The sequence below is a fragment of the Polistes dominula genome, unplaced genomic scaffold (assembly GCF_049000335.1).
Source record: "Polistes dominula isolate Pdom_NZ unplaced genomic scaffold, Pdom_raw_medaka contig_25, whole genome shotgun sequence".
Taxonomy (NCBI): domain Eukaryota; kingdom Metazoa; phylum Arthropoda; class Insecta; order Hymenoptera; family Vespidae; genus Polistes; species Polistes dominula.
The window spans coordinates 3,374,631-3,401,808 of NW_028301094.1; the positions used below are offsets into that span (position 1 = coordinate 3,374,631).

Here is a 27,178-nt window from a genome sequence, read left to right on the forward strand (position 1 = left end):
ATTATTATTATTATTATTATTATTATTATTATTATTATTATTATTATTATTATTATTATTATTATTATTATTATTATTATTATTATTATTATTATTATTATTATTATTATTATTATTATTATTATTATTATTATTATTATTATTATTATTATTATTATTATTATTATTATTATTATTATTATTATTATTATTATTATTATTATTATTATTATTATTATTATTATTATTATTATTATTATTATTATTATTATTATTATTATTATTATTATTATTATTATTATTATTATTATTATTATTATTATTATTATTATTATTATTATTATTATTATTATTATTATTATTATTATTATTATTATTATTATTATTATTATTATTATTATTATTATTATTATTATTATTATTATTATTATTATTATTATTATTATTATTATTATTATTATTATTATTATTATTATTATTATTATTATTATTATTATTATTATTATTATTATTATTATTATTATTATTATTATTATTATTATTATTATTATTATTATTATTATTATTATTATTATTATTATTATTATTATTATTATTATTATTATTATTATTATTATTATTATTATTATTATTATTATTATTATTATTATTATTATTATTATTATTATTATTATTATTATTATTATTATTATTATTATTATTATTATTATTATTATTATTATTATTATTATTATTATTATTATTATTATTATTATTATTATTATTATTATTATTATTATTATTATTATTATTATTATTATTATTATTATGAATATAATCTAAACTTAAAAAGTAATATTCAATCTTCGTGACTTGTAAATATGTTTAAACAATACGTTACGTTGTTCGATTAGAACAAAATTTTGAAACGATAAAATTCATTGGAAATTTTCAACCTTAAAAAGAGATATTGAATTCTTTAAAATCTTTCCTTCTGGAAGTTGTAATAATAGATATATACATATATATATATATATACTCTGGCAAAAAAGTTGTATTAAATATTTTATAAAAACTCATGCCCCAGCATGAAATCAAATCACAAAAATTATAATAACATAATAAGCATGTAATCCATATATAAATAATGGAAAAATTTCTTATTTTTTTTTTTTTTGAATTTACCATAACTACTTCCTAAATTACTAACCAAGTTATATATTACTAGTGAAGTTTTTAGTATAAAGTCTCTCGCAGCTGTACGTAGCAAGATAATAAGAAATGTACATCTCATACAAACAAGCTTATCACACAGCATACTTAATTTTAAAAATTGTGCAAATTTTTTTTTTGTTTTCATTTACGTACAAATATTATATACAGATTTTGCTAAATGAAAACAGTGCATATTGACAATTGATATTTGATAAGATACTGTTATATGGATACCAAAAAAGCTTTCGAAAGAATATCGATATCAAATTGAATATTATTTTATTTCTATATATAATATATATATATATACGTGTGTAGTATGAAATGTTTTTTTTTTTATGCTAACGCATAACATTTAGAAATATTTATGGATATAATTGTCCAGGGTATTATAATGATACTTCAGTTTTTGGCTAGATATGTAGCATATTGATTTGTTTTTCCTGCCTTCAAAAAGACTGATTCTTTTTTTATATAATAGTATTGTAAAGAATGATAATATGATGCAGAAAAATTTGTATACTAATGCATTGGAATGCAATTTAGAGAAATAAGATTTCCTTAAATAATCTACAGCAATACTGTACAATACATATAATGTACCTATTAAATATTTATGTCAATGCAATGAACATGACACGAATGTTGTATAAAGACAAACGTTTTATCTGTGTACCTTTATAAAGTATAGTTAATTGATTGAAGATGTAATCGCGTACATCCTTAAATGCAGCTGTAAAAAATCTTCAATGTTTTTAATTTCGTCGCATAAACTATCTCTTCTAAGATAATCAATTTGCAAAATGCCACGCATACGTTATTTTTTTAAACTGACATTGTATAAAATTACATAATAAATGCAGTTGATGTCATTAATATATGACATAAATACTTAGTATACTTACATAATTAATACAACATTTGTAACGGGCGGAAATAGTGATGCTTTGGCAATTTCAAGTGCTGCAGTATGTAAAAATTTGGTTTCTAATCTAAAAAGTATTGATGCATCGTCGATAAGCGCAGCATCGTCATCTAGAAAGATTAGACCCTGTTTCAGAGTCAATAGCCATCGATAAAATATACACTGGCGTGTGAGAAAGCAAAAGATGCACAGCATCTCCGCGATCGAGGGCACGTAACTGTTGTATAAGAGAACTAACAGTACAATCCGTGCCTGCACAATTTAGTAACCTATGGAAATAATCTTATTACAATCTTAACTCTTATGTTAAATAATTTATACTATTTTCACACTTTTACTAACCTAAGCGTCGGACTGTCCACTGTACTGTCCAATTGTGCAACTCGATCTCCTAAACCCAATCTAACGGCAAGAAGACACCAATCTCTTCCATGATGATCAGGTGGATCCAGCATCTCAGCTAATCTTCTTTTTACAGCAGGTTTTATACTCTTAAGAGGTTGTCTTGTACCCGGAAGACAATTCTCCATCATGGGTAACCCACAACCAACAATGTCCCAAATACTTTCTTCTTGATTGTTAATTGGATTTTTAAGTATGGCTTCTTCCAAGTTTTTATCTATTAAAGCAGACACTATTGTTGCAGGTTCCCAAGAATGTATTACCTAAGATACCATAAAAAAAGAAAATATATTAATTTAATAGTAATTACCACGAGAAATACACATAATTAAAGCTACTAACGTCGCTATATCCTTGAAGCTGACTTGGACTAAGCCAGTGCTTCTCAAGTAACATTCCAGGTGCTACCAAGTCAAGAGTAGCATTAACAGCATCCAAAATAACACTTAAAAGTCCAAAACACTGAGCACTAGATCCACAAGGTCCTCGTACTCGAATTTCTATACAGCTTTGTTCCTCCTCTTCAAATGTTACGATACTTTCGCAAGGACCCACACACAGTTTTGAGCCTCTCCACCATTGATATAAATCCGAATTTGATGGATCCCAAGTTTGAGTGATTTTTCTCAATTGAGCCTATTTAATAGAAACTCGTTAGAATTTTAAAAAATTTCTTTATCTGTGATATGCATATAAAATATTGAAAAATAATTCATACTTGTAAGTGCGGAAATATTGGAGATAAATGGTATAAAGGAGCCTCTGCTGGACAAAGACGAAGACCGGCATGCGGCAACGAATTCGTAGATGATTTCCATGGCTCCCATAAACCAGGAAGACGTTCCACCAGATTCAAGCAAGGTAATTCATATTCCACTTCATCGTCATCTACTTCACACTATAAAAACATAATATTATTTTGTACATTTCCTAAATAGTTATATTAAAATAGATAAAAAAAAACGTATAAAAATTGAAAATATACCGGAACACACAAATTAACAGCCTGTAAAGCTTGTAGAGCTTGACTCGCAGGACAAGGACATCGTGCCTGAAAATCTTCTAAAGTATAAACTCCTGTAGTACGTCCCCCAAAACGACCTCGTAGGTCAAGACATAATTGCCAATTGATAACATCTTGCCAAAACCATTCTGGACTAAGAACTATTAAGTCTCCAGGAAGAAGTAAACATTCTCCTAAATTCTGTAATATATATAATTCTACAATAAATACAATGTGTTTGTCGAGAAGAGTTTAAAAGTATAACTTCAGGTACTATGCATCATTATAGTAGTTTCCCGTCGGGTGGTCTTTTAGGACAAAAAGTCACTATAATAGCTATATAAAAATATTATACCTTATTCAGTTGTTACTTTATACTAACGTAGATAGAACTAAATAAATTGTTAAAAACATTGATATACCAATCATGGTATTACAAATAATATCGTTAATACTCACTCCGCGGCAAAGCTATATAGAGTAATACAACTCAATAGCTAGCTTAGCCGTAACATTAGAATGACTATATACCTGTGTATATATACCTGTAATTGTAATCCAAGTTGTTTGGAATGCTCTAAGCAAACCAATGGATTGATTTTTCTGATTTCATTCAAAAATTCATCCTGTGTAAGCATTACTGGAGGTACTTCCAAAGATTGTACATATGTCCTCCATGATTCAGCCAGACCAGTCCATACCAAAGCACTCTATAGTAAAAATTCTATATTAATTATGTAGTCATACAAAAATTGATAACACATATTGATGCATAAAATATATACAAGAGAGATATTTATGCTTTATTACATTTGATAATAGTGCACGTAGTATGTATTTTTGGGGCAAAGCATTAAAGCATCTACTTTGAAATAAGTAGAATTCTTATTAGAGACATCACTTTTATCAAAGGAATTGAGAAATGGATCGACCTGTTTATCAAGATTCGCCAGGGGCACGTACATGGCCGCTTCACGCGGCGTGTCACGTCGGAGAAAACTTTCTGCAACTTCCGGTCCATCCTACATCATGCATGGCATGCATTAAGGCTGATATTAATAAACTTTAATAGCCAAATAATCAGCAACCAAAAAATATGTTATTAGTCATTCGATCATGTAATAGATACAATGGAATAAATGATCAAATATAGAAATGTTAATATTTAAACAATAACTTTTCAAAACAGATCTTATTTATATATAAATTTTTAAAATATAAAGTAAATTGTTGTAATAAATCTTATAGAAACTTTATATCTTTCATCAAAAAGTTAACAAAAAATCTAACGATAAGAGTCTGTTTTTACAAGTTTATGTATTTCATTAATGTTTTACTTGTGCTTATGTTAGTCAGACATTGCAAATAATCAATGTGATAGAAAATTGTGAAACACATAAATATTTTACTTTCAATGACTTGATTTACTGACAATTGTATTAAATTAACCATGCATTGGATCGATGACCAAGAATTGGTGAAGGAAGCATAATTAGCAAAAATATTGATATATTTTTGAATTCCTTGCTTAGTTCACCAATATTTTAACACTGCCAGACATAGTGTACATATGCAAAGTGAAAAATTAGTTTTTGACCAGGACCGTTTTGTAAAGTTATATAATATTAGGTGGTTCGGAAAGTCGTTTCCTTTTTCTTTTGTAAAAATGAAGATAATTTTTACTTTGAGATTAAACCTAAACCTTTTAAGTGGTCATAAATAGTTGAATTTGATAAATTTAACCTCTCGTCGATCTCATGTGTTACTATTTGTCGGTTTGCATCAACTAATGCCATTATTGCGTCAGTAAAAAATGAAACGACTTTCCGAACCCCACCTAATATAATATTATAAAAAATAATGTAATTATATTATAAATTGACTAAAGAGAGATATGTTATATGTCTATAAACGACACGAATTCTCTCTTTTAATCAATTATTCGTTAAACGGACCTGTTCGTACTAGATATCAAGCATGCTATGATATCGTGCACTTAGTATACTCTGAAATGCATCGAGAGTATACTGAAGTATAGAAGACATATTTAAAGATAGAGCAAGAACTAGAAGAGACTGAAAATGCTTACAGAGTGCTCACAACTTGATGAAAATTGAGAAACTTGTATTTATATATGTATATATATATATATATATATATATGTTTTTTTTTTATTGTGAAATTAGAAGTGAGAAACATTTTCTCTTCTAGTGCGCGTGATAAAGTGTTATCACGTTCAACGTGAGAAATATTGTTGCTTCACCTCAAGAAACTCCATCCTTGCATTATTTAAATAAGATCTGAGCAGCTTCAAACCAGGGCTAGAAGGATTGGTTGCATCCACCGCTACCATTTGAGGCTCATCCCCCAAAATTAATGTAAAATCTTTCAAAAAAGGTAAAAGTGGTGCGAGAAGACTACCACCACTGGAATTTGGTGCTAAAGGCTCTGGCGCATAAGTACCTACTAAAATTACTTTTATATCACTGCATTTGCCAGCAAACCCTTTAACAAATAAAAATATTATATAGAAAAATACAAAACATACACGTATAAAAGCAATAAAATACAATTAAAAATAAACTTCTACATACCAATATTATTTGGCGCAATTCGATCTACAATAAAACGTAGCCAAAATTTAATTTGCTGAAGTTGAACAGTAAGCGGTTCTCGAAGACTAACTGTAATAAGGTGAACTGCTGGTTGCTGAAATGTAAGTACATAATGGTAAGATGCTAAGTATTCTTCTCTGCCACATAATTCCCAAAATACGCATTCTCCTCCTATCAAACAAAATAATAAAAATATAAATAATATTGTTTTATACTAAATCTATAATCTATCACATGTATTGACAAAATTTATTTTCCCTCACCTACATTTCCACGACTCCATTCTACACCTTGTGTACCTTCATATTCACTATCACTGTATTCAAAACTAAGAGAACCATGTTTACTAGTCACATCTAATTCAATACTTGGATCCCGCTGAATAAAGTTATTCTTTTTAAAACATTATTTTAACTAATAGAAAATGTATAATATTAATGAAATTAATATTATGTGATATACCTTTGTTGAATAATTTTGACTTCTAGATCTCCGAAAAAAGCCAAAACTAAAAATTCCAGATTTCAAGGAACTAATTAAAGAAGATTTTCCTGATGCACAATGTCCCAAAAGTCTTACATGTAAACGATCAATTGGCCTATGCGTTGGTTGTAATTGTCTAATATAATTTTCACGTTGACTTGGCTAAAATAATATCACGTGATATATATTAATATTTAAAATATTTTTATATAAACTATATTTATGAAAGAAAACTCACTATTCGAAGCTTGTCTAATAGATTTGCAATATCTGGATAACCATATTTAATTGCTGTAACATCAGCACGTATTCCACGATTCGTCTTATCAACGTCACAACCAGCAAGGCACAAATGTCTAACAACATTGATATTACCATGCCTAGCAGCCACATGTAATGGCGTTAGGCCTTTTTTATTTGGTGTATCCAAATCTATTCCATTTTCTATTAATAACGTAACCATTCCTTCATCTCCAGCCTCACAAGCTAAATGTAAAAGTGTATCTTCTTTCTTTAAAAAATAATATATTTATATATTAACATAAGATATTTATTATATTTAATTTCAACGCATTAATAAATATTAAAGAAAAGCTTCATACAGAATCTTTCATGTTCAATGGAGCTCCTTGCAACAATAATTGAGAGACAGCTTCAACACAACCACGTTTGACAGCACTGATCATAGCTCCACCAAGTCCATTAGATGCTTCAGATTCCTGAAGGAAAAAGGAATATAATAATTACAATCATTTTATGTCTCATATAAACTATGTATTTACTACTATGAAACCAATTGCATATAGTGGATAGGATACATCATTTAAATTTATGTGTGTCTGTATTATATTTTTTAAAAAATATTAACAAAATCTAATCAAAACACAAAGTTCAAAAATGATTTCTCTCTACAAAATGTAATTTTTGTACAATACATAATTTCTTATCATTTTAACTAAAAAAGCATTCAGTGTGTTATGAACGATCGTTCATGTTGAAAATTATATTATATTCATGCGTAATAAATACAAAAAATAAATAAATAGCATAACAATGTATTATAAGATTACTTTATAACAATAATAATATTTATGGACACACCGTAAGGATCCAAGGATGTTTAAGGCACGATTCTGCACTTCCTCTTTCTCTGAAATAATATTTAATTTGAATTTATGAAATATTGCTTAATAAAAAAATTCATTTATGTATTGTTACTTACTTTGGATCCTTGATCAACAAGGATCTTATAAAATCCTTAGCAATTTCTGATACATTACTAAAGTATTCATTATCAAATTGATATTGACAGGCTGCTACATTTGCATACGTTTCTTGTTTATCCTCTCCTAAAAATGGTGATGCACCACTCAAAAGAATATATGTAAGAACGCCAACCGCCCAAAGATCAGTACCAAGACTTAATGGTTCATAATTAACAATTTCTGGTGCTACAAACTCAGGAGTACCGAATAACGCTCTGTGTTCTGAACCAGGAACCAAACGATGTGAAAGACCTAAGTCTGAAAAGGAAATTAATTGTAATACTTAACTGTCATACTTTTATATCTCAAACAAATAGATTACCTATTAATTTAATGCTTGGCATAGGAGGAGGAGATGAAAGAAGAATATTTTCAGGTTTGATATCCAAGTGAGCCACCTGATGAGAATGTAAATGACTAAGTGCCATTAAAACTTGACGTACCTTTGAAAGTAGAGAAGAATTGTATAAGTTATATTTTTTATAATCAATAATTAAAAAACATTTATAAAGAAATGATGAATGGCAATATAAGTGAGATATTCTATGCTCTTAAATACAAACCACATGAGCAGCATCTACTTCACCCGAGGGTGTCCAATGAAATAATTCTCCTCCAGAAATCAACTCTAAAAGTAATACAACTGTTGTGCCTGTATCTATCACTTTGTGCAATGAAACAATATTGGGATGTCTCAATCGTGCCAAAAGGCCAGCTTCTCGAGCTAAAAAGAGTTTGTATATATTTGATTTGTTAAAAAATGATATGTTAACATTAATACTTACCAATATCTGCTGCAGCTACTCCTCTGGCAACTCTTCTTTTTCTCATAATTTTGGCTGCATATAATGCTCCAGTTTTTATCTCCACACATTTTCGTACTATGGCAAATTGACCCCTATAATAAACAAGGAGATGTCAACATTTGAAAAATAACAAATTAAATAATTAAATACTCACTTTCCAATTTCTTCTAATAACTCATAATTTTTTTCTATTGGTTCATGATGAACTTCCATCAAGGAATCCCACTCGGAGCCTAAGGAACACATTATATACTTTAATATCACAAGTATCTATTCGCAATAAATGTTAATTACTAACGTATATATTTAATTTTAAACCTTCACACAAAACACGTACACAAGCACATGCACACACAAATATCAGTAACTTAAAAAAATGAATGTTTTAAGTTATCATTAATGTATGGCAGTATAATGAAAATTGAAAAGTGATCAAATTGTACTAAAAGTTAGTAAACTTCTTAGTGAAATAGTTACATAACACAATCACATTTAATATTAATTGAAATATTTGAAAAAACCCCTTCAATAATATTACATAAATAAATGATTAACCTTTTGTAAGAAATAAACAAAAATATATTAAGAAACATATACATAAATATCAATAACATGTCAATTAATATTTTTTTTCATGTTTACGTATAAACAAATATATAGAAATGATAAAGATAATCATTTAAATGATAATGTAATGTGAATCTTTAGTTAAAAATTAATGATAATACGTTAAACATCTGTCAAGCTTTAATAAAAATGGTAATGCAAAAATGTTACAAACAATTGTTTCCAATTGATAATTTACCACCGTTAGAAGTAACCAATTGACGAGAATTATTCGGCATCCCAGGCATCATCTCACGTCTGTGATCATCGTTCGATGTATCTGAACAACAGTGAGTTTTCCGAATATCCGTTACGAAAATCGTATGGCATTCTACGGCCTTCGCTGGCCTTCACCCATGCCGGCCACCCTACACACACAATCGATATACCTGTATCGTACGAAACGCCACCTCGTTTTTCTTAAATTCCCATAGGTGTACTGAATACATTAAATTCTCTAAACATATTAGAACATCAATTGAAATATTTAATAAATACTTACTTTAAAACAAATACATTAGAAAAAATTCTTCACAACTTATTACAACCTTATGGTATCACGGAATGCAAAAAATGTATCGAAAAGTGCATATATATACATATATATATTACGATAAAAGTTCTATATGTAGGAGTGGAATTTGCACACAATATGCATAATACGTTAGAAGCAATAATTATACTATCACTACCAGAGCGGCGTTGAGATAGCAATATATTTAAAATTATTGTTAAATGTCTTAAATGCGATTAGTATTATTTATTTTTTCAATTTAAATTATATGTGATATATAAAAACAGAATATATAATAAATATATAATTTACAGAAAATTTAAATATCCTTAATAGCGCAGTATGTCGTTTTAAAAATTGGGAAACAAGATCCTGTTAAAATATTGTAAAAGATGTTTTTTAATTCAATGTTATTAAATTATTAAATATCTACATAAAGGTGTCCTGAAAAAATGTAATAATCATAAAATAAAAATTTAAACTATGGCAATCTATTCTTTATATAAACATATAAAGAGATAGGCTCGATGTCCATATACACTTTAGAACACATTAGTTTAAAGTAACTCTAAACTGTATACTCAAATAATCGCTAGTGACAATGTACGAGACAATAATAAATTGCTAGAATATGCGAGAAACAAGAAAATTATAAAAGTAAGGCTACGATAATTATATCATTATGATAATGCAGTTTATCAGATAACATTATTTACACATGATAAGAATTACGATATGAGTTCATGTATATCAAATATTAACAAACTATCTTTGCAAAAATTAAGTACATGCATAAAACTTCAAAGGCTGGATAGCTGTCTCATACAAATTGTATTATTAGATTTTGTTTCTTTTTAATGTTAACACTGATGTCATTCATACTTACGGAATATATAAAAGTATTATGTATATATAATTTATTAAGATTTATTTTTATTGTACGAAAATGTATACATAAAGGTGAAGCAGCTCTTGTGCAAATATGCAAATGAAATTGCAATGACACAATTACTACTTGAAATAATTATTTCTTAAACTTAGATGCAAGCAATTAAACTTGTTAAAAAAAAAAGCTATATAATTTAATCTTTCATGGATTCTTCGGTCACTTGACTTGGGGGTGTTGCTTCATTATCAGACTTCTTCTTTTTACTTCCTGAGACAATATCGTCAATTCTGAGGAGCAAAATAGCTGTTTCTATAGCAGTTTTATATACTTGTAATTTAACTGTAAGTGGCTCCCAAATTCCACGTTCCTTCATGTCAACCAATTGTCCTGTCTCTCCATCAATACCCCAAGTTGTTCCTTCTGTAGTATGTTTCGCACGAAGTGCTGTCAATGTTCTAATAGTATTAGCTCCACAATTCTGAGCTAATGTTCTGGGTATTATTTCCAAAGCATGTGCAATTGCTTTATATGGCCATTGTTCAACACCAGCAAGACCTGCTGCTTTCTCAGACAAAAGTCGAGAAACGGCCATTTCAACCGCACCACCACCTGTAATAAATATAATTATAATATCATAGTACTACTGAAATTATTATATTTTATTCTTATGTTGTTAAATTTAATAGATTTTAAATACCTGGTACTAGTTTAGGGTCTAAAAGAAGGTTACGTGCAACATGTAAAGCATCTTGCAAGTTTCTTTCAGTTTCATTTAGTACATCTTTACTAGCACCTCGCAAAATAATCGTACAAGCTTTAGGATCTTCACAATCTGTAATAAAGCAGAAGTATTCATCCCCTAATTTTTTGATTTCCATAAGTCCAGCTTTTGTTCCAACATCTTCCTCTCTAAGATCTTCTGTACGATTTACTACTGTTGCACCACAAGCTCTTGCTACTCTATTAATATCACTTTTTCTCAAACGACGAATAGCAGAAATTCCAGCTTTTACAAGATAGTGTTGAGCCAGATCTGAAATACCTTTTTCAGTAATTACTAAATCTGGTTTAACTAAAATGATATCTTCACAAAGTTTTTTTACATGTTCTTCCTCCAATTCCAAAATTCGTGTAAAATCAGTATCTTTTAATATCTCAATATTAGTTTGGGATTCTCCCTTCTTATATTCCAAAGGACAGTCTAATAGAACAATCCTAGGATTTTTTATAGAACGTCTCATTTTTGGATGAGTTACATCCTTATTAAACATAACACCTTTAAGAACAGTGCTATCTTCGATAGATCCTCCAGGAATTTTTTCAACTTTAGCATAATGTTTGATATCTATCTCTTTACGGCCATTTTCTTCCAACATTACAGTACTAACTGCATCCAATGCAATCTGACAAGCTAGTTTACTCCAACGTCCTATAAACTTCGTGCTAACGCATGAATTTATCACTTGGATCAATTTATCACGATCATTACAATCCAGATCTATACTGACTTTTTCATTTAAAATCGTCACCATATCTTCCAAAGCTTGTCGATAGGCTCGTATAATAACAGTCGGATGCATACTTTGTTCTAAAAATGGCTCTGCGGTAGCCAAAATTTCTCCTGCTAATACAATTACCGAAGTTGTACCATCTCCAACTTCTTCATCTTGAGTTCTTGCTATTTCAATCATTGATTTTCCAGCTGGATGCTGTACTGTTATTTCACGAAGAATAGCATTCCCATCGTTTGTCATGACAATACCACCCATAGGATCCATTAGCATTTTTAACATTGCTTGCGGTCCTAGACATGTTCTAATAACATCTGCGATTGCCTTCACAAAAAGAAATCAATCTTTACAGTTTTAATAATATAGTAACAAAATAAAAGTTTATATTCAACAAATATATAATATGTCTTTGTATAAATACTTTGTATGGACATTTTTTGACAATATATATATATATATATATATATATATATATATATATATATAAAATACACACACATTAGATGCAGTTAATACAGCCATAATGTATACATATATATTTGTAACGTAATTAAATACGTATAGGGCAAAAATCAAAATTTCAATACATTTAATTAATAGCTTTTAACAATTTTAAAAATATTCTTAGACTATTCATAACATAAATGCACGTGGGTGTGCCAAGATCGTGAAAGCCCATAAAAGGAGTTTCATGATCGCTTGATTTTAAATTACTTACTTTTCCAGCTTGAATATTTTCTTTCTGTACTTTTCTTCCGGTCTCTCGTTTTGTATTCTGGCCTGCAATTATCAAAGCACACGACATTTCGTTAATTAAAATTTTCGCTTTAATATACCAAACAAATGATAATCATGTTCACGATTTTCAACTTACTTAATACTACAATTGGAGCAGCTCCTGGTCCAAACATCTTTTCGACCTTCAATTAATTGTAAACACAACAAATAAACAATTTCTTGTATATTGAGATACTAATATACGCTTAGAAATTTTTTTTTTTATACAAAAATGGAGACTAATGAAGAACCTATCTCGTACCAATACACTAGACGTTCAAGAATGCCGACGTTATGAACGAATCCAATGGCGGATAATACGTAATTCAAATGAGATGTAACAGTTATATTGCAATTCGTAAAATATAAATTTTACTGTAGTTTTATCGTAATATAAATTTTATTTATACCTATAATCAAAAGTATTGTTATAATAATAATACTGTAAAATGAATAATATATAAATCAAAATATATATTAATTCTATGAAAGAAATTCATTTAAACATGCAATATCAATGATATATGTTGTTAAACATTTGAAATGAGAATTATAATTCATAAATATCCATTAGATAAATATTAAATATATATTATTTGGTACTATAAGTATTTATATTTATAATACCAAAAAAAAAGTCCATAAATGTATATCTTAAGACTTATTCGTATAAGTCATTTAAGCTTAAATCATAGGAATTAATATTGCAATTCTACAGTAAAGTACCTATTTACAAATCAATTTCATACTTAATATATTGATTAATGATTACGTCCATTTTAAGAATATATAATTTTACAATATAATTAAAATTGTGAAAATTTTATGTATATATAATAGCAAATAGTATTATATTATATATAGTTTATTTTTTTAGAAAAACGTGATTGGTTACGATATTAGCGCACCTATCGACAGCAAGGGATATAACCTTCAGATTTCCAGTGTGGTTTTCTATATGAGTTTGACCTCCGTAATAAGAAAATTTGATTCCTAAAAACAGATTATTAATACACATCGAATTGAAATGAAAAAGTATAAAGAAAGTGCTGTCCTACTAGTGTTATTTCTGATAAATATTGCATATTGTGACATATGTTATAATTTTTTAAATCGCGAAGATCCTTGTGTCACTTTATGTGAAAAAACACCACTTTCTTTCACAAACGTATGAATATTGTATTGATTTTAAGAACCATGAATTTACTTCTATAGCATAACTTATAAAAAGTATATTTTTATATTATATATGGATATTATTACTTTCATTCTTCCTTTCAGAGCAAGTACATTAAGTCTTGTTGTCAACGAGGTTGTAGATTTTTCAATTTAGTGGACTTGAATTATGGATTGGAGCCCAATGGTTTAAATGGCACTAGGGATGCCTGTGAAGCTTGTAAATTTAACTCTATTTTAATTTTAACAATAATATTACACATAACCAAAAAAATTGCTTTAAATTTTGAGCATTAAGAACAATACTATAGCTAACAGAATATGCATGGCAATAATGTTTAGAAATATTCTTATAGCTCTTAAATCTTGATATTTTGAATTAAATATTAGGCTTAAATAATGTAGAAAACAATGCTTGCTTTTATCTTTTTGTTTTAGTTATATAAAAAAAGTAACTAAACTTTCTTTCAATAGCATGCACAGAAGCGTATGCAGAACCACAAGATCGCTATGCTTGCAGCACTGGTTGTGACTTTATGGCCAAACAACGTGTCTCCGACTTGTTATCACTCTTTTCTATTGCTATCTATGTAGAGGAATATGTAGATTCTAACACCTTACTAATGTATCCTGATATACCAGAAAATGATATTCTAACAGACCCTGGTATTCGAAAAGAGCTTCTTCCAAGATGGTGGGATTCCAATGGGTTTAAATTACCTCAGACTTATATTAAAACTGTTCCAATGGATGGTGGGGTAAGTATTAGGTTTTTATTACAATACTTAGAATTTGTGTTATTAATTAATACTAACTTGTAAAGATATATTTTTATATTATACAAAAGTATATTAATTTATTATAAGCAAATAATTTTCTTTGAAATAAGATGCCTTTTAATAAGTAAACTAAATACTATAAAAATGTAGACCATGGACTATGAGACCCCATCAGATTATTCAGGAGAATCTGAACCAACTTCATCATGGATACCCGGATCCGATTGGTTTCAGTGTGCATCAAGACATGCTGGTATGCCTTCAGCACGTTTTGCTTCTGCTGCAGCAGCTGCAGTAGCATTACTTGCAGTATGTATGTATTTATATAGTGTATCTTCAGAAAGAACACATGATAACATAAAAGAATTTCTTATTGATAAGTCCGAAGCATCAGATAAAATCACATTGTATATACCAGATGAAGAACCATTGCATAAAATGCCTCCTCCTAAGTATACTGATGTTAATAATGAATTGGATGTTAACTTAAAAGTTTAAGTACCTTGTTATTGAAGTATTAAGTCATTTTGGAGATTATTAAATATAATTAATTAATTATTAAAAAAAAATTAAATATATTCAATAAAGTTTGAATATATATAAAATAATATATTTACATCACAGTTGCCCTTTACATTCTGGCACTGTTGAAGTGTTTGCTTCTCATAAGATGCTATTGAAAAATTCATAAGTTAAATACGAGTTTTGATATAATATATATGTAAAAATAAACAACAATTTAAGTCATTAATGTTTCATGCTTTCAACTTTAATAAATAATCAATTCAAAATTGATTATTCCAAGAAAGTATTAATTGAGTGCAATAATATAGAACAGTATATATATTTGAAGTATTTCATGTGTCATAAATTTTCTTACATAAGTAGTTATAATGTTTATTGTAATATTTTTGTTGTCTTGAAAAAATTATTATGCAATGTGATACTGATGCTTTTTACATTCAATCAAAATAGTGAAGATGGTTAATGTATGCACGTGATAGACTGGTTTAAAGACTGTACAACTTTTTTACATCAATATCAAAAGCCATTTTAGGCACATATAATATTATTTTTAATATAATTTATAAGGCAAACAACTCTATAATAACCAATATAACAATTTTCCATAAACCACAGATTTTATAAAACCGAACTATTCCTTTATTTTTTATCACTATAGTAATAAAAAATAAATAATTATATCTATGGATGCATTAATAGAAATAATCTAGATTTATCATTTTTGAGATATTATTGTCGTCCTAGATGGATAATTTGTTGATATTAGCTGTTGACTTTAAACATTTTTGTGACATGAGATTTATGTGTTTTAAAATAAACTATTTAGGAAAAATTAATGGTTAATATAATAAATCTTTTTAATCTTGTAAAACTGACCCTATTACATGGTATCACATGCTGATAAATATAAAAATTATTTTAAATACATCATAACACAGCATTTATTAATATAAATTAATTAAAATAATTCAAATAAATTAATATAAATGTTGTGTTATGATTTAAACCTGAGAAAAATTACGATGAAAATAAAGTAGTAGTTAAGATTATATATATTTTATCAGTATAAAAGAATGATGTTAAAATTAAATATTCATATAATTTGATGTAGTCTACCAAATGTTAAATAATTAATTAAACGGCATAATATATTTATTATATTTAATAAAAAATTATCATTTTTCTTTTTGGCATTATCATTACTACTTTTATAATACAATAATTAGGTATTACCAATTTTTGTTTATATTTAAAAGAACAAATTTCTGTCTTTAAAAAAGGTTTTCGCAGATTTTTACATCATAAAATTAGTAATATATAAACGTAAAGAATGAAAAACTAATCTAGTCCTATAAAATAATTTCTAAGCAAAGGAAAAAATAAAGTTTTATCCTATTAGTAAAACAAAACATGCAATGTAAATATCAAAACATTTATTATACAGGAAGATATATCGATATTTAAGAAATATCGAGAAAATACTAAATATTTATCATTCTTAATTACCTTATTGTACGTATTGTAACAAAAATAAAAACTATGCAATATTATTATATGACAATTTACTTATAAGATTGGTTGTCTATACAGACTCACTATATTATTTAAACAGAATAAAGTCTTTAAAACCTTTGCTATAATATGTATAACAGAAGTTTTATAACATACGATTCTTGAAAATAAACATCTTTTTAAACAGATATAGTATAATGTGATAAAGACTACTGTTTCTCCGTTCTACTTATACATTATAATACTATCTGTATTATATATCTTCAAATTGTTCAGACGTTATCACTTTCCTAATTCAGAATATCACAATCTGCATAATATGAAAAAATATCTAGAATTAGAAAAAGTATATATACGAAGAATGTATAAAGAAAATCTATATGTACAATATATAGTGAGCATTAACATTTTCCACTGTCTATGTATATATTTTCCTCAAAATATTAAAATAATTTTACAACCAATAAAGTTTGGGATCGTCTCGACGAACTTGAAGTTTTAAAACGTGTCTATAAATTTTCAATGCTGGACCCAACAGCAAATTAAGTCCCTTTAACACATCTGATCTCTTCATCAATAAAAGAGAATGACCATCTATGTCCTGTAAACATATAACAAATATATGAAAATTATAAATTACTTAATAATTAATACTAGTTATGAGAAATATATTTGTATTACTCACTTGTTGCCTAAATACTTCTGCTTCTTTTGGAAATAATCTAGCAAAGTATTGATAAACTTGTTCAGATGTCCAATCCGAAGCATCCGGAATATTAGGATCGATGCCATCTTTAGTAGCATCGTCTTCCATTTGATCGGAAGATGGGCGAGCAGGTGAAACTTGTGGGCTTAAAATAGGTGGTGCTAGTACAGTCACACTTGACGGAGTATCAGGTCGCGCAATGATAAGACTGACAGTTTGATTATTGTTTGTTTTCTGTTGCTTTTGAACACAATTGTTACACTGCCATCTTAAATTTGATTTTGGATTTATAACACGTGGTGAATGGCAGTAATGATGATATGCTTCGTCACAAGAATAACATGTAATTAACGGTCCCTATATAATACAAAAAAGTAATTAATATATGATATTGGTTTTCAACTATTATTACAAAAATAATATTATAACTTACAGCATCCGAAGTTTCACAACAAATAGTACAAGTCTTACAACGTTCACACTGCCAATTACTACCAGCCTTGTGAATTATTTCTTCCGGACTGTAAATACAACTTGGATGAGCTAAAACAATCAAAACATAAAGACATTAATAAGTATTAATATTATTTCAAACTGACTGTAGAGAAAAGTAAACATTCGTAAAACTTACCTCTTACTGTACAATCTCGACACGCAACTAATGCTTCTTGCTTTTCTTTGGCGCAAAGGCTACACTGTCTACAAGGCCCATCTTTAATTGGCGGTTTAACAATTTCTGGAGGTTCCTGAACCGTAGCAACTTTATTTTGTGTAGTAGATTGCCTACCACGTTTCCGTCTTACAAGGTTGTTGTCGGATGGATCAAATACTTTTTTCGCTCTCTGGAAAATGGTCTTGAGTTGAAATCAAAGAAGAAAAAGAAAAGATAGAATAATGTTAAGTTAATAATAATTTCGTGTAGTCACGTAAAATGAAACATCAGAAACGAACCTTCCTACGAGCACTACGAAAACCACCCACATTGATGTTAGACGGTGTAGGAGAGCAATTCGTAGAACTTCTTCCAGCCTCTTCGTCGTCACGATCTTCGCTAAAATGTTCGTTATCTTCCCTTTTATCTTTCTGAGCGGAAGATTCCTCCTTATTGTCTTTGCGAAACTCTTCAAATTTAATTTCTATGTCCATAGGATCATCTGTCCTCACAAGTAATCTTTGCTTACGTTCCGATTTGGAAGATCTTTTGAGGTTAGGACACTGATTGTCTGTACTCTTGACGTTATCCTTTCTCTCCTCGATATTAACTAACGGATCCTCGGATTCCTTCGTTCGATCGCCATCGAGAGATGTATCTTCGATACGGTCTTGATTTTTAGTTAGAAGAATATCAAAACATTCTTCTTTCTTGATGGACACTTCTGGTTTCGGACTCGCTTGACACGAGGATCTTGGTGTATTTGAAGCTGAATCGGCGATAGTCAAATTCTCCGATTCATCGAAATCATAAGGGCCATTAGTTGTTGAAGAAACTGTTTGTGAGTCTTTACGCCTGATATTACCATTTTCGATATTTTCAAGGGTAAAGGTTTCACGATGCGTCGATTCGGTTGCGGTCGTCATGTCGGATGTCGCCACCAGCGAATAATTACCGTTAGAGAGACGAGTTAAATTACCGCTCGCAACTTCTTTCCCGAGAAAATCCTTGGTCATACGTCTAGAGGTAGGATTCGAAATACCATCGAGCAATTGATCGACTAATTTAGAGGCTGGAACACCTTGATCGAGGTAATCCGGTTCCTCAACAACGAGCTCGGCAACCGCGCCAGCCACCATTGCCGAATTTAATTTATCTTTTACGAAGCCTTCCGGTCGATTCTTGTAAAGTTGTAAACGAGTCCATTTGGATGCGTTTCTATAACTTGTGTTACCCTTATAATCGACTTGTATAACCTTCTCCGCTTCGATTAATCGATGAAGATCGGTGATCGTATCTCGCACATCAACCGCAAATTTTCGAAGCAAGTAGTTACAAATACGATCGGCATCGGGACGCGCCTTACGTCGGCGCAACTGATCTATCGCCTCCAGGATCTGCGCCTCAAGACGAATTTGCGTTTCCATCCGGTATTGTTGCATCCTTCCTTGTCACGCTGTTACCACCCTTATCCCTCTCTTTATCTCTTCCTTTTTTTCCTACTTTACTTTTCCTTCCTCACTTACTTTATCTTATTCTTCACTGTATACGTTTATCTTTTCGAAGTGAGAAAACATGCACATCTCTTTCTCGTACACCCCTTTCAAAGTTATTTTTTAATATCTTTCTTAAAGATATCAAAGGGTTATGAAAAATTGTTCAATCACTTCAAAATTCTATGTATTATCTTTAGATTTAGTGCTCTACGCGCGTTTTTTGTAAAGCCGCAAGCGTGTTCGCGCTTCGACCTTTCCCCCCTCTATCGCTTTCTCTCTCTCTCTCTCTCTCTCTCTATCTATCTTCGTTTTTACTGTCTTTCATTCGTGCGGATACGCGCGCTTACATCGGATCATCTTCGCTCGGATAATAAAGTCAAAGTCTTTTCCATTTTCTTTGTTATATATATCACTTTACAATCGCATGAGTCAAGTACAAGAAACAAGGTCGTTGAGAAATGTCACAGCGAGCGAGCAATATCTCTTCTTGAACTTGAGATCTACCTCACGTAGTAGTTACTAATAAATTAGTTCGACGCGCGCAACATAGAACACACAGTGGACATGCCGCAATAATGAAAAAAACAAGAGAAAAGTAGTCCAACGCAGTGAACTACTTGAACGAGTGTTGCGGCTCGTTGAAGAATCGAAGGTAAAAGTAAAAACAAGGTATCGATCTAGAATAAACAATTTATCGATAACTCGAATTCGATTTAACCGAAAAATGATATCAATTGTCACGATCTATAAAGTTAAATAACGAAACAAGTTCGTAAGACGTTCGAACGCGCGAAGCGGCACTTTGCTTCTTCTCACTTCGTCGTTCTCTACCCCTTCTCCCTTTCCGACGTTGTCATGTACCTCTTCGTTGTCGTCCTCCTTCTCCTCTTCTTCCGTCTCCTACTCTTCCTCTTTCTCCTACTCCTACGGGATCTCGCAAGCGATCGCTCGTCGTTCGCTCGTACGCATGGTCAATCCTCGAAGGAGTTTTCGAATCGCAAGCACCGCTCGCGCCCTTCGTCTGTAGCCCGCGCGCGCAAGCCGGAGACTACTGCCGCGCGCCGTACGAAGGGAGGGAGAAAGACGGATACGACCGATAGCCGATGATTCTCTACAAAAGTTAGCTCGTTATTACGTTGAATCGCTCGTTGAAGGGCACTTTGAAATGAAATTTTTTTATTTTTCTTCCTTATCGCGGTATGTGTAGCAATCTAATTGCAACGGAACTTACACGTTACCAAAGACGATACGACGAAAGGAGCCCAAATATTATCCTTTATTTATTTTCTTATTATCTCAGCTTTCTCTGTATTTTCTTCTTGTATTCCTATCTACTTTTGTTCGTTCTCTCTCTCTCTCTCTCTTTCTCTTTCTTCCTTTTTTTCTTCTTTCGTTCCTCGGTGTTAAAAGTTTCACGAAGGAGGGTTGCGCTCTCGCTAAAGGGACGGTGTTTCCACTCGATCTTTCGGCAGTACTACATGCGTTTTATGCTCGCGCATATGTATATAGTGTCCTCGGTAAGTTACGCCGGGAGCGACGTGAGCAAAGAAAGAATCTCGGTTGCGCGCGGTCGTTTCTGTCCGCACGTCGTCGGTCCACGCACCGTCTCGTATCATCGGCGCGCTACGATCGCGCCTCGTTCTTCGTGTTCTCTCTTCTACTTTCTCTGGCTCTCTCTCTCTCTCTCTTCTCTTTTTTTTTCTCTTTCTGTCTTTTATTTTCACACTGTCGATAAATTGTTTATTTTGCAACTGATAATACGTTTATGGAACAACTAGAAAATTGAACTAATAGGCAGACGAAAGAATGAACGAAGAAATGAGAGAAGGACGAAAGAAGGAGCGAACGAGAGAAGGTCCTACTTCGTTCGCGTCGCAAGAACGAATGCTAGCGGATCACGGCTGTAATTGCAAACGACGCGCAAGCAGAGCGCGCGCCGCACACCTACGAACGTCGCAGCGCGTTCGGGTTCTACGACAAATCTACATAAACGTGCATTTACGTACTCGAATATTCCTGTGTAAGAGCGCGCATACATGTGCTGCACGACGAATATATCGTGTATATATATATATATATATATATATATATATATTTCTCTCTATATAAATACGTATATATGCATATTATATATGTAGATGCGTATGCATCTTTATGTACCACGCGACACGTAATATTGCCGGTGCTCGAGCAATACACGTTTTAGCATACGTTAGGTGCTTTAAAATCAGGAGCGAGTGCTCGAAAGTCTGGAGAACGTCGATAAAGAGCGCGTAACCCGGAATTTTTTTGTAACGCGCTCCTTATTACTGTAGTATGATTGGTGACAAACTAAAATTACCTCAAATCTTCCTTGTCTTGCAATACGCACGAATTCTACTTCTTTCTTCTTTCCTTCTTTCTTTTATTGCGTTTGTACTTTTGATTGCTATTATTCGACGTGTCGTCGATCCTCTTTTTGTCTCATGCAAGCAAGGTGCAGCTAAGCGAAGATGTGCGCGCGCGCGCATTTATCCGCACACAATACGACGGTACGGTGAGGGTACAGTGCCGGTGGCGGAGACGATGAGGGTGACGATGACTATGATGATGACTATGATGATGACGAAAACGACGAAAGAAGCAAGACGTAAACGCGAGATGCGCTCTTTTTCTTCTCGCACCTCGTACGAACCGCCCGAGAAAGATCGACCGATCGACTCCTCTGTACGAATCGCAACACACTTCAATGTGTTCGATACACTCTCTCGGTACCGCGCCGATCCAGAGTCGATCTAGCGCCAATCCAGCGCTAACAATCTTATGCTCGTGTTATTAACACGTTTATAATTGTACTATCGATTAAGGACATAACATATCTTAATAAGATTTAAGTGCACTCTCTTCTACTGCATCGTATCACATCGCAACACATTGTACTGCACCGTCCTAATGTGAGCAAACGTAGCGCACCGCACCACGCCACGCCGGGTGCGGCTTTAACGCGAATATAGATGAGCGGAGCCGCTCTCGACGCTCTACGGTACACGCGGAGCGTGCTTCTGATAGTCATAGGAGGGGAAAGACGTTGCTTCGTCGACCGATCGAGCTCCTCCCCACTCCTCGCTCTTTTTACCCCTACTATTTTCAACTTTCACTCATACTCTAGGTACGGAGTCAACTACGAACAAAATACCATTTCAACTTAAATACTTTACTAAATTTTCTCTTTTCTTATTAAAATAAACAATTTTCATTTTTTATTTTATAAATAAATAGACATTATGACATTATCTATTGTTTGCGTAATAAAACTTTGTACTTTGATCATCTAAAAAATTAAATATCGAAATGTGCATATTCTTAACTGTGTATCTTACCAAAGGGCATCGTAAATGGATGATTTTCTTATTTGTTTAAATATCTTTATTATAAAATGAATACAAAAATTTTATCTTGTCTATGGTTAAATAGATTGAACACAAAAAAATCTGTAAAATACTATTATAATTGTTTATACGATGATTTCACTGTTTATATTATACAAATGTATTTTCCTTTTCACTTTCAATATTTTCATTATTATTCCCTCGAAACTTAGAGCTTAAATTAAATGGTTTTCCTTTTGTAATATTTGTATTATTATCTGTTAAAGGACTTTTTCGTTCTGATTTTTCGATTCTTTTCCTAATCATGGGTGATTTTTTAAACATGTCTTCTTCTTTTCTGGATAAATTTTGTGACGACATTGAAATTTCTTGGGATTTATTAATATCCTGCGATGATGTTCTTGCATGAACACCAGGAGACATGGAATATTTTGGAATACTAGATTCTCTTTTTTGACTTTTAGGCGTGCTTTTTTTGGCGATGGGCCTTTATTCGCTCTGTGTATATAAAAAATAAATTGTACTTAATTATATTTTCTTATAATTTTGTTTTTATTCATAAATAAAAAAATGTACTACATATTTTCTTACCTTCTTGGACTAAGATATACTTTACATTTCTCGGTAGTTACTTCCTCTTGTACGTTTATTGGTGATATATCGCATGAAGCATTAAGCCTGTCACGACGTTGAAGCGTTGGCACTTGTACAACAGATTTACGTTTTAGAAAGTCTGGTGTTGATGATGCCATTGGTTTTACTTTAGGTGATCTTTTTAATTCAATACCACTTTCGATCGAATTTGGTGTACTACTGAATATTTTAATGCAAGGTTGTACATTCTTAGGTGATTTCGTAGGAGTAATAGTACCTAGTATATAGATTCAAATCAGAAACTTCATATGTTTATATGTTTTATATGTTTATTATTTTTTTCTATACGTATACCTTTTCTTTGCATATTTCCAATTGGAATAATTGCCTTCATAGGACCTTTTTTATTCACAATTTCAGATTTTGATTTGTGTTTTAATTGATTTTTACCAACTAATTTAATGGGCTGTTTCTCTTTCGGATTATTTTCGTTTGTATTAATTTTGCCTATACCTAGAAACAAATTAAACGTATTTAGTTTTAAATCTTATTTAAAGCTTTATATATACATGTATAAAAAAACTTTGATGTAAGGAAATCACATTTTATTATGTGTGACTTGCTTTAAAAGAACCATTCTAATACTACCGAATAATATTAATATAATATAATGCAATTATATATATATATATATATATAAGAATACACACTAATTGTAAATGCAAATATTTACTAATAATTGGATGATCTCTTATGCTAGCAGCAATTTCTGTTTTAGATGAATCCAAATTAATTGATCCTGGATCACTAGAAAAACGCTTTCTAGTCTTACTTAATTGAGATTTGTTATTGTCTTTAAATACAAATGACTTTTGCAGTTTTTTAGGAGGAGATGTGTTATGTGTAGATGTACTTCTTCTGAATGATTTCTGATAAGTTGGTTTCTCCTATAATATTAAATATTGAAATTAAAATAATTTATTTTCATAAATATAAACGATTAAAATTCTTACCTTTGACATTACATCCAAACTTCGTCTTTGTTTTACTTTTAATGATGTTGAAGATTTTACTTTATTTCCAGATGTATCTTTAATTGGTATTTTTTCAGTATTATTAGATATCACATTAATTTTTTCTTGGTCATTTTTTGAAACTAAATTTAATACTTCTCCCAAATTCTTTAACAAGTTCAATGTGGCAGATTCGTTAGACTGTCCACTTAATACTTTACCTAAATTAATAAGCAACTCTACTGCAACTTTTTCATTATTTTCTGTTTTATTATTTTCTTCTTTATTTATTGTCACATTTTTCTGAGTAAAATTATTAATATCAACATTAATTTCTTTTTTTCTACTTCAATAGAACTTTCTTTTTCTGGAGAAATTTCTATTCGTGGATTCATTGATGATACTTCATTTTCCTTTATTAATGATTTGTTATTGTCATGTAATGCTTCACATCCGTTAATTTTATTATCATAATGTGATTCCTCAACTTCTATTTCATTGTTTTTTAAATCATCCACATGATTCTTACTATCATGTTTATTTTCTTCTTTTGTAATTTGTATTGCTCTTGAATCATTTGTTGTTTGATCACATGTAGAAAATAATTCAATTTCGTTATTGGATTGAATTCCTAAAACTTGTTCTAAATTTTCAAGTAGCCTGTTAGCCTCGGAATTATTTTCTGTTTTGACTATTTTTTTGAGGTCTACTAACAATGTTGATGCAGCTGTTTTATTAACAGTAATTTGATTCAAAGGAGCTATGTCCATTTCTTTTTTAACGTTATTCTGTGATTTTGTTATATCATTTGTATTACTACTACAAGATAACATGTCACCATTCTTTTGTTCCCTATTGGTAGCATTTAAAACTGGTACCTCAATTAAGTTATCTACAACGTCATCTTCATATGCTGGCAACAATTCTGAAGTCCACATAGGATCATTTATAATCAATTCGTCTATATTTGCTGTTAGAAAAATATATAAAAATATATATTTAGATAGTAATAATAAATTATTAAAATTTTATACAACAGAAAGATAGTAAATAATGGAAAGTATACGTACATTCTGAAGATTTTCCTGCATATTCTTCAAACGTTCTTGCAAGAGCTATAGCTTCATTAATTATTGATGTATTGATATTATTTTTTTTCTGAAAAAAATAGATTTAAACAATCTAATACATAAGAAAATAAAATATCTTAAAGTAATCAAATTAATATAAAAATTAGATTTATATCTACTTACAACAAATATAGAATCAGAAGAACTATCCGAACTATTATTAGATAATTTAGAAGACGTAATTTCAGGGATACAAGTATCAATATCGAGCAATTTATCATCGAGTAACTTATTATTAACATCAACTGTTGTTTTGATTGGTTTTTGAGCTGGTGAAATAGGTAATGATATCGTAGGTACTGTACTCATCGTATTATTTATCCTTTCATTTAATTTAGTATCGCAAGCTATTGATGAACAACTTTTATTTAAAAAGGCAACATTCATAGTATTATTAGATATTGAGGCAGAATTATATGTTATGGAACCAGAATTCCTTGTAATGCTAGAAATGTTTGATATAGTAGAAAATACAGAAATGTCATTGTATTGATCTTCTATAAAACCTTTATTTAATACTGAAAAAGACTTGATATCTGAATCATTTGTATTTATTTTATCAGTTGTTAATGATTCTGTTGTAGAGTTAGACCTAGGTTTTATTAACTGCTTACATTCAGATATTATATCACCTTGAGAATATGAACGTGATTGTACTGTCTTTCTATTTAATGGTATTTTATGTTGAAACACATACGGAATCTCGGCTTCTTCTTCATTACATTTACTTTCATATAACGTATCGTTCATTGCTGAGTGATTTAATATCGATAAATCCAATGAATTTATCTCAGCTGTAGAAACCACAATATCAGGAATTGATAAGATTTCATTTGAAGTTTTATTTTCTTTTAACTTACACAATTGTGTGTATGTAGCTTTAAGATCATCTGTAATATTTATGTTTTTTTCTTCTTGTGCAGTGATATTATTTCCCATGAAAGCTTTTTCATATACTGTTTCAAATGGATCTTCTTTTTTACGAACATTTTCTATTGCTTCGTCTAATATCGCATCAAAAGGATTATCACCTAAACTTTCACGTTTTTCTGTTATTAATGTATTATTATTAAATTTATTATCACAAATATTTATATTTTTTCGTTTTATATTTGAAGGTACAGGTATTAACGGCGATGCTAATTTTGTATTTGATGAATCACCTGCAGAATTATCTAAGTCTATAAGGTCACACATTTTTTTAAATTTACGAAATTTTTATCGAAGAAGATTAACGGTTTGCCACTATGTGGTTAAA

The 27,178-nt window shown here is 30.1% G+C and overlaps 5 protein-coding genes and 1 long non-coding RNA gene across 9 annotated transcripts; 2 read left to right on the forward strand and 4 right to left on the reverse strand.

Annotated features, from left to right (window-relative positions):
* Positions 1-1,114: 1,114 nt before the first annotated feature.
* Positions 1,115-10,566, reverse strand: LOC107063770 (death-associated protein kinase 1). Of its 3 annotated transcripts, none has more exons than XM_015315853.2 (21): positions 9,781-10,566; positions 9,478-9,646; positions 8,827-8,905; positions 8,652-8,764; positions 8,430-8,590; positions 8,189-8,309; positions 7,824-8,124; positions 7,703-7,751; positions 7,204-7,320; positions 6,840-7,112; positions 6,581-6,763; positions 6,382-6,496; positions 6,098-6,289; positions 5,767-6,008; positions 4,436-4,525; positions 4,049-4,213; positions 3,486-3,704; positions 3,219-3,398; positions 2,843-3,136; positions 2,441-2,763; positions 1,115-2,367 (listed from the first exon to the last, which is right to left on the reverse strand). In XM_015315853.2, exons 2-21 carry the CDS (start codon positions 9,527-9,529, stop codon positions 2,205-2,207), a joined length of 3,432 nt encoding a protein of 1,143 aa, XP_015171339.1. In that variant the 5' UTR covers positions 9,530-9,646; positions 9,781-10,566; the 3' UTR covers positions 1,115-2,204. The 3 variants fall into 3 exon arrangements, with proteins under 3 accessions (XP_015171339.1, XP_015171338.1, XP_015171340.1); XM_015315852.2 differs by having other exon boundaries at positions 6,382-6,511; XM_015315854.2 differs by lacking the exon at positions 4,436-4,525 and having other exon boundaries at positions 6,382-6,511.
* A 137-nt stretch (positions 10,567-10,703) lies between these two features.
* Positions 10,704-13,340, reverse strand: CCT3 (chaperonin containing TCP1 subunit 3). Its single transcript, XM_015315856.2, has 4 exons — positions 13,067-13,340; positions 12,911-12,972; positions 11,379-12,516; positions 10,704-11,290 (listed from the first exon to the last, which is right to left on the reverse strand). Exons 1-4 carry the CDS (start codon positions 13,101-13,103, stop codon positions 10,875-10,877), a joined length of 1,653 nt encoding a protein of 550 aa, XP_015171342.1. The 5' UTR covers positions 13,104-13,340; the 3' UTR covers positions 10,704-10,874.
* A 553-nt stretch (positions 13,341-13,893) lies between these two features.
* LOC107063763 (uncharacterized) lies at positions 13,894-16,285 on the forward strand. The gene is made up of 4 exons (XM_015315843.2): positions 13,894-14,137; positions 14,251-14,365; positions 14,620-14,903; positions 15,075-16,285. Exons 1-4 carry the CDS (start codon positions 13,997-13,999, stop codon positions 15,420-15,422), a joined length of 888 nt encoding a protein of 295 aa, XP_015171329.1. The 5' UTR covers positions 13,894-13,996; the 3' UTR covers positions 15,423-16,285.
* Positions 15,753-21,616, reverse strand: Lint-O (L(3)mbt interactor in ovarian somatic cells). 2 transcript variants are annotated; one of them, XM_015315849.2, is made up of 5 exons: positions 18,619-21,616; positions 18,299-18,509; positions 18,101-18,210; positions 17,647-18,024; positions 15,753-17,562 (listed from the first exon to the last, which is right to left on the reverse strand). In XM_015315849.2, exons 1-5 carry the CDS (start codon positions 19,759-19,761, stop codon positions 17,416-17,418), a joined length of 1,989 nt encoding a protein of 662 aa, XP_015171335.1. In that variant the 5' UTR covers positions 19,762-21,616; the 3' UTR covers positions 15,753-17,415. The 2 variants fall into 2 exon arrangements, with proteins under 2 accessions (XP_015171335.1, XP_015171334.1); XM_015315848.2 differs by having other exon boundaries at positions 18,299-18,521.
* LOC149031213 (uncharacterized) lies at positions 20,336-23,319 on the forward strand. The gene is made up of 2 exons (XR_016177908.1): positions 20,336-20,467; positions 21,610-23,319. It is a non-coding gene; the product is annotated as an uncharacterized LOC149031213 (long non-coding RNA).
* Positions 23,320-23,336: 17 nt separating this feature from the next.
* Positions 23,337-27,117, reverse strand: LOC107063764 (uncharacterized). Its single transcript, XM_015315845.2, is given in 8 exon segments — positions 23,337-23,681; positions 23,775-24,054; positions 24,132-24,290; positions 24,511-24,724; positions 24,791-25,128; positions 25,131-25,760; positions 25,861-25,948; positions 26,044-27,117. Coding segments are annotated over 8 exon segments (2,979 nt in total). The 3' UTR covers positions 23,337-23,485.
* Positions 27,118-27,178: the final 61 nt, after the last annotated feature.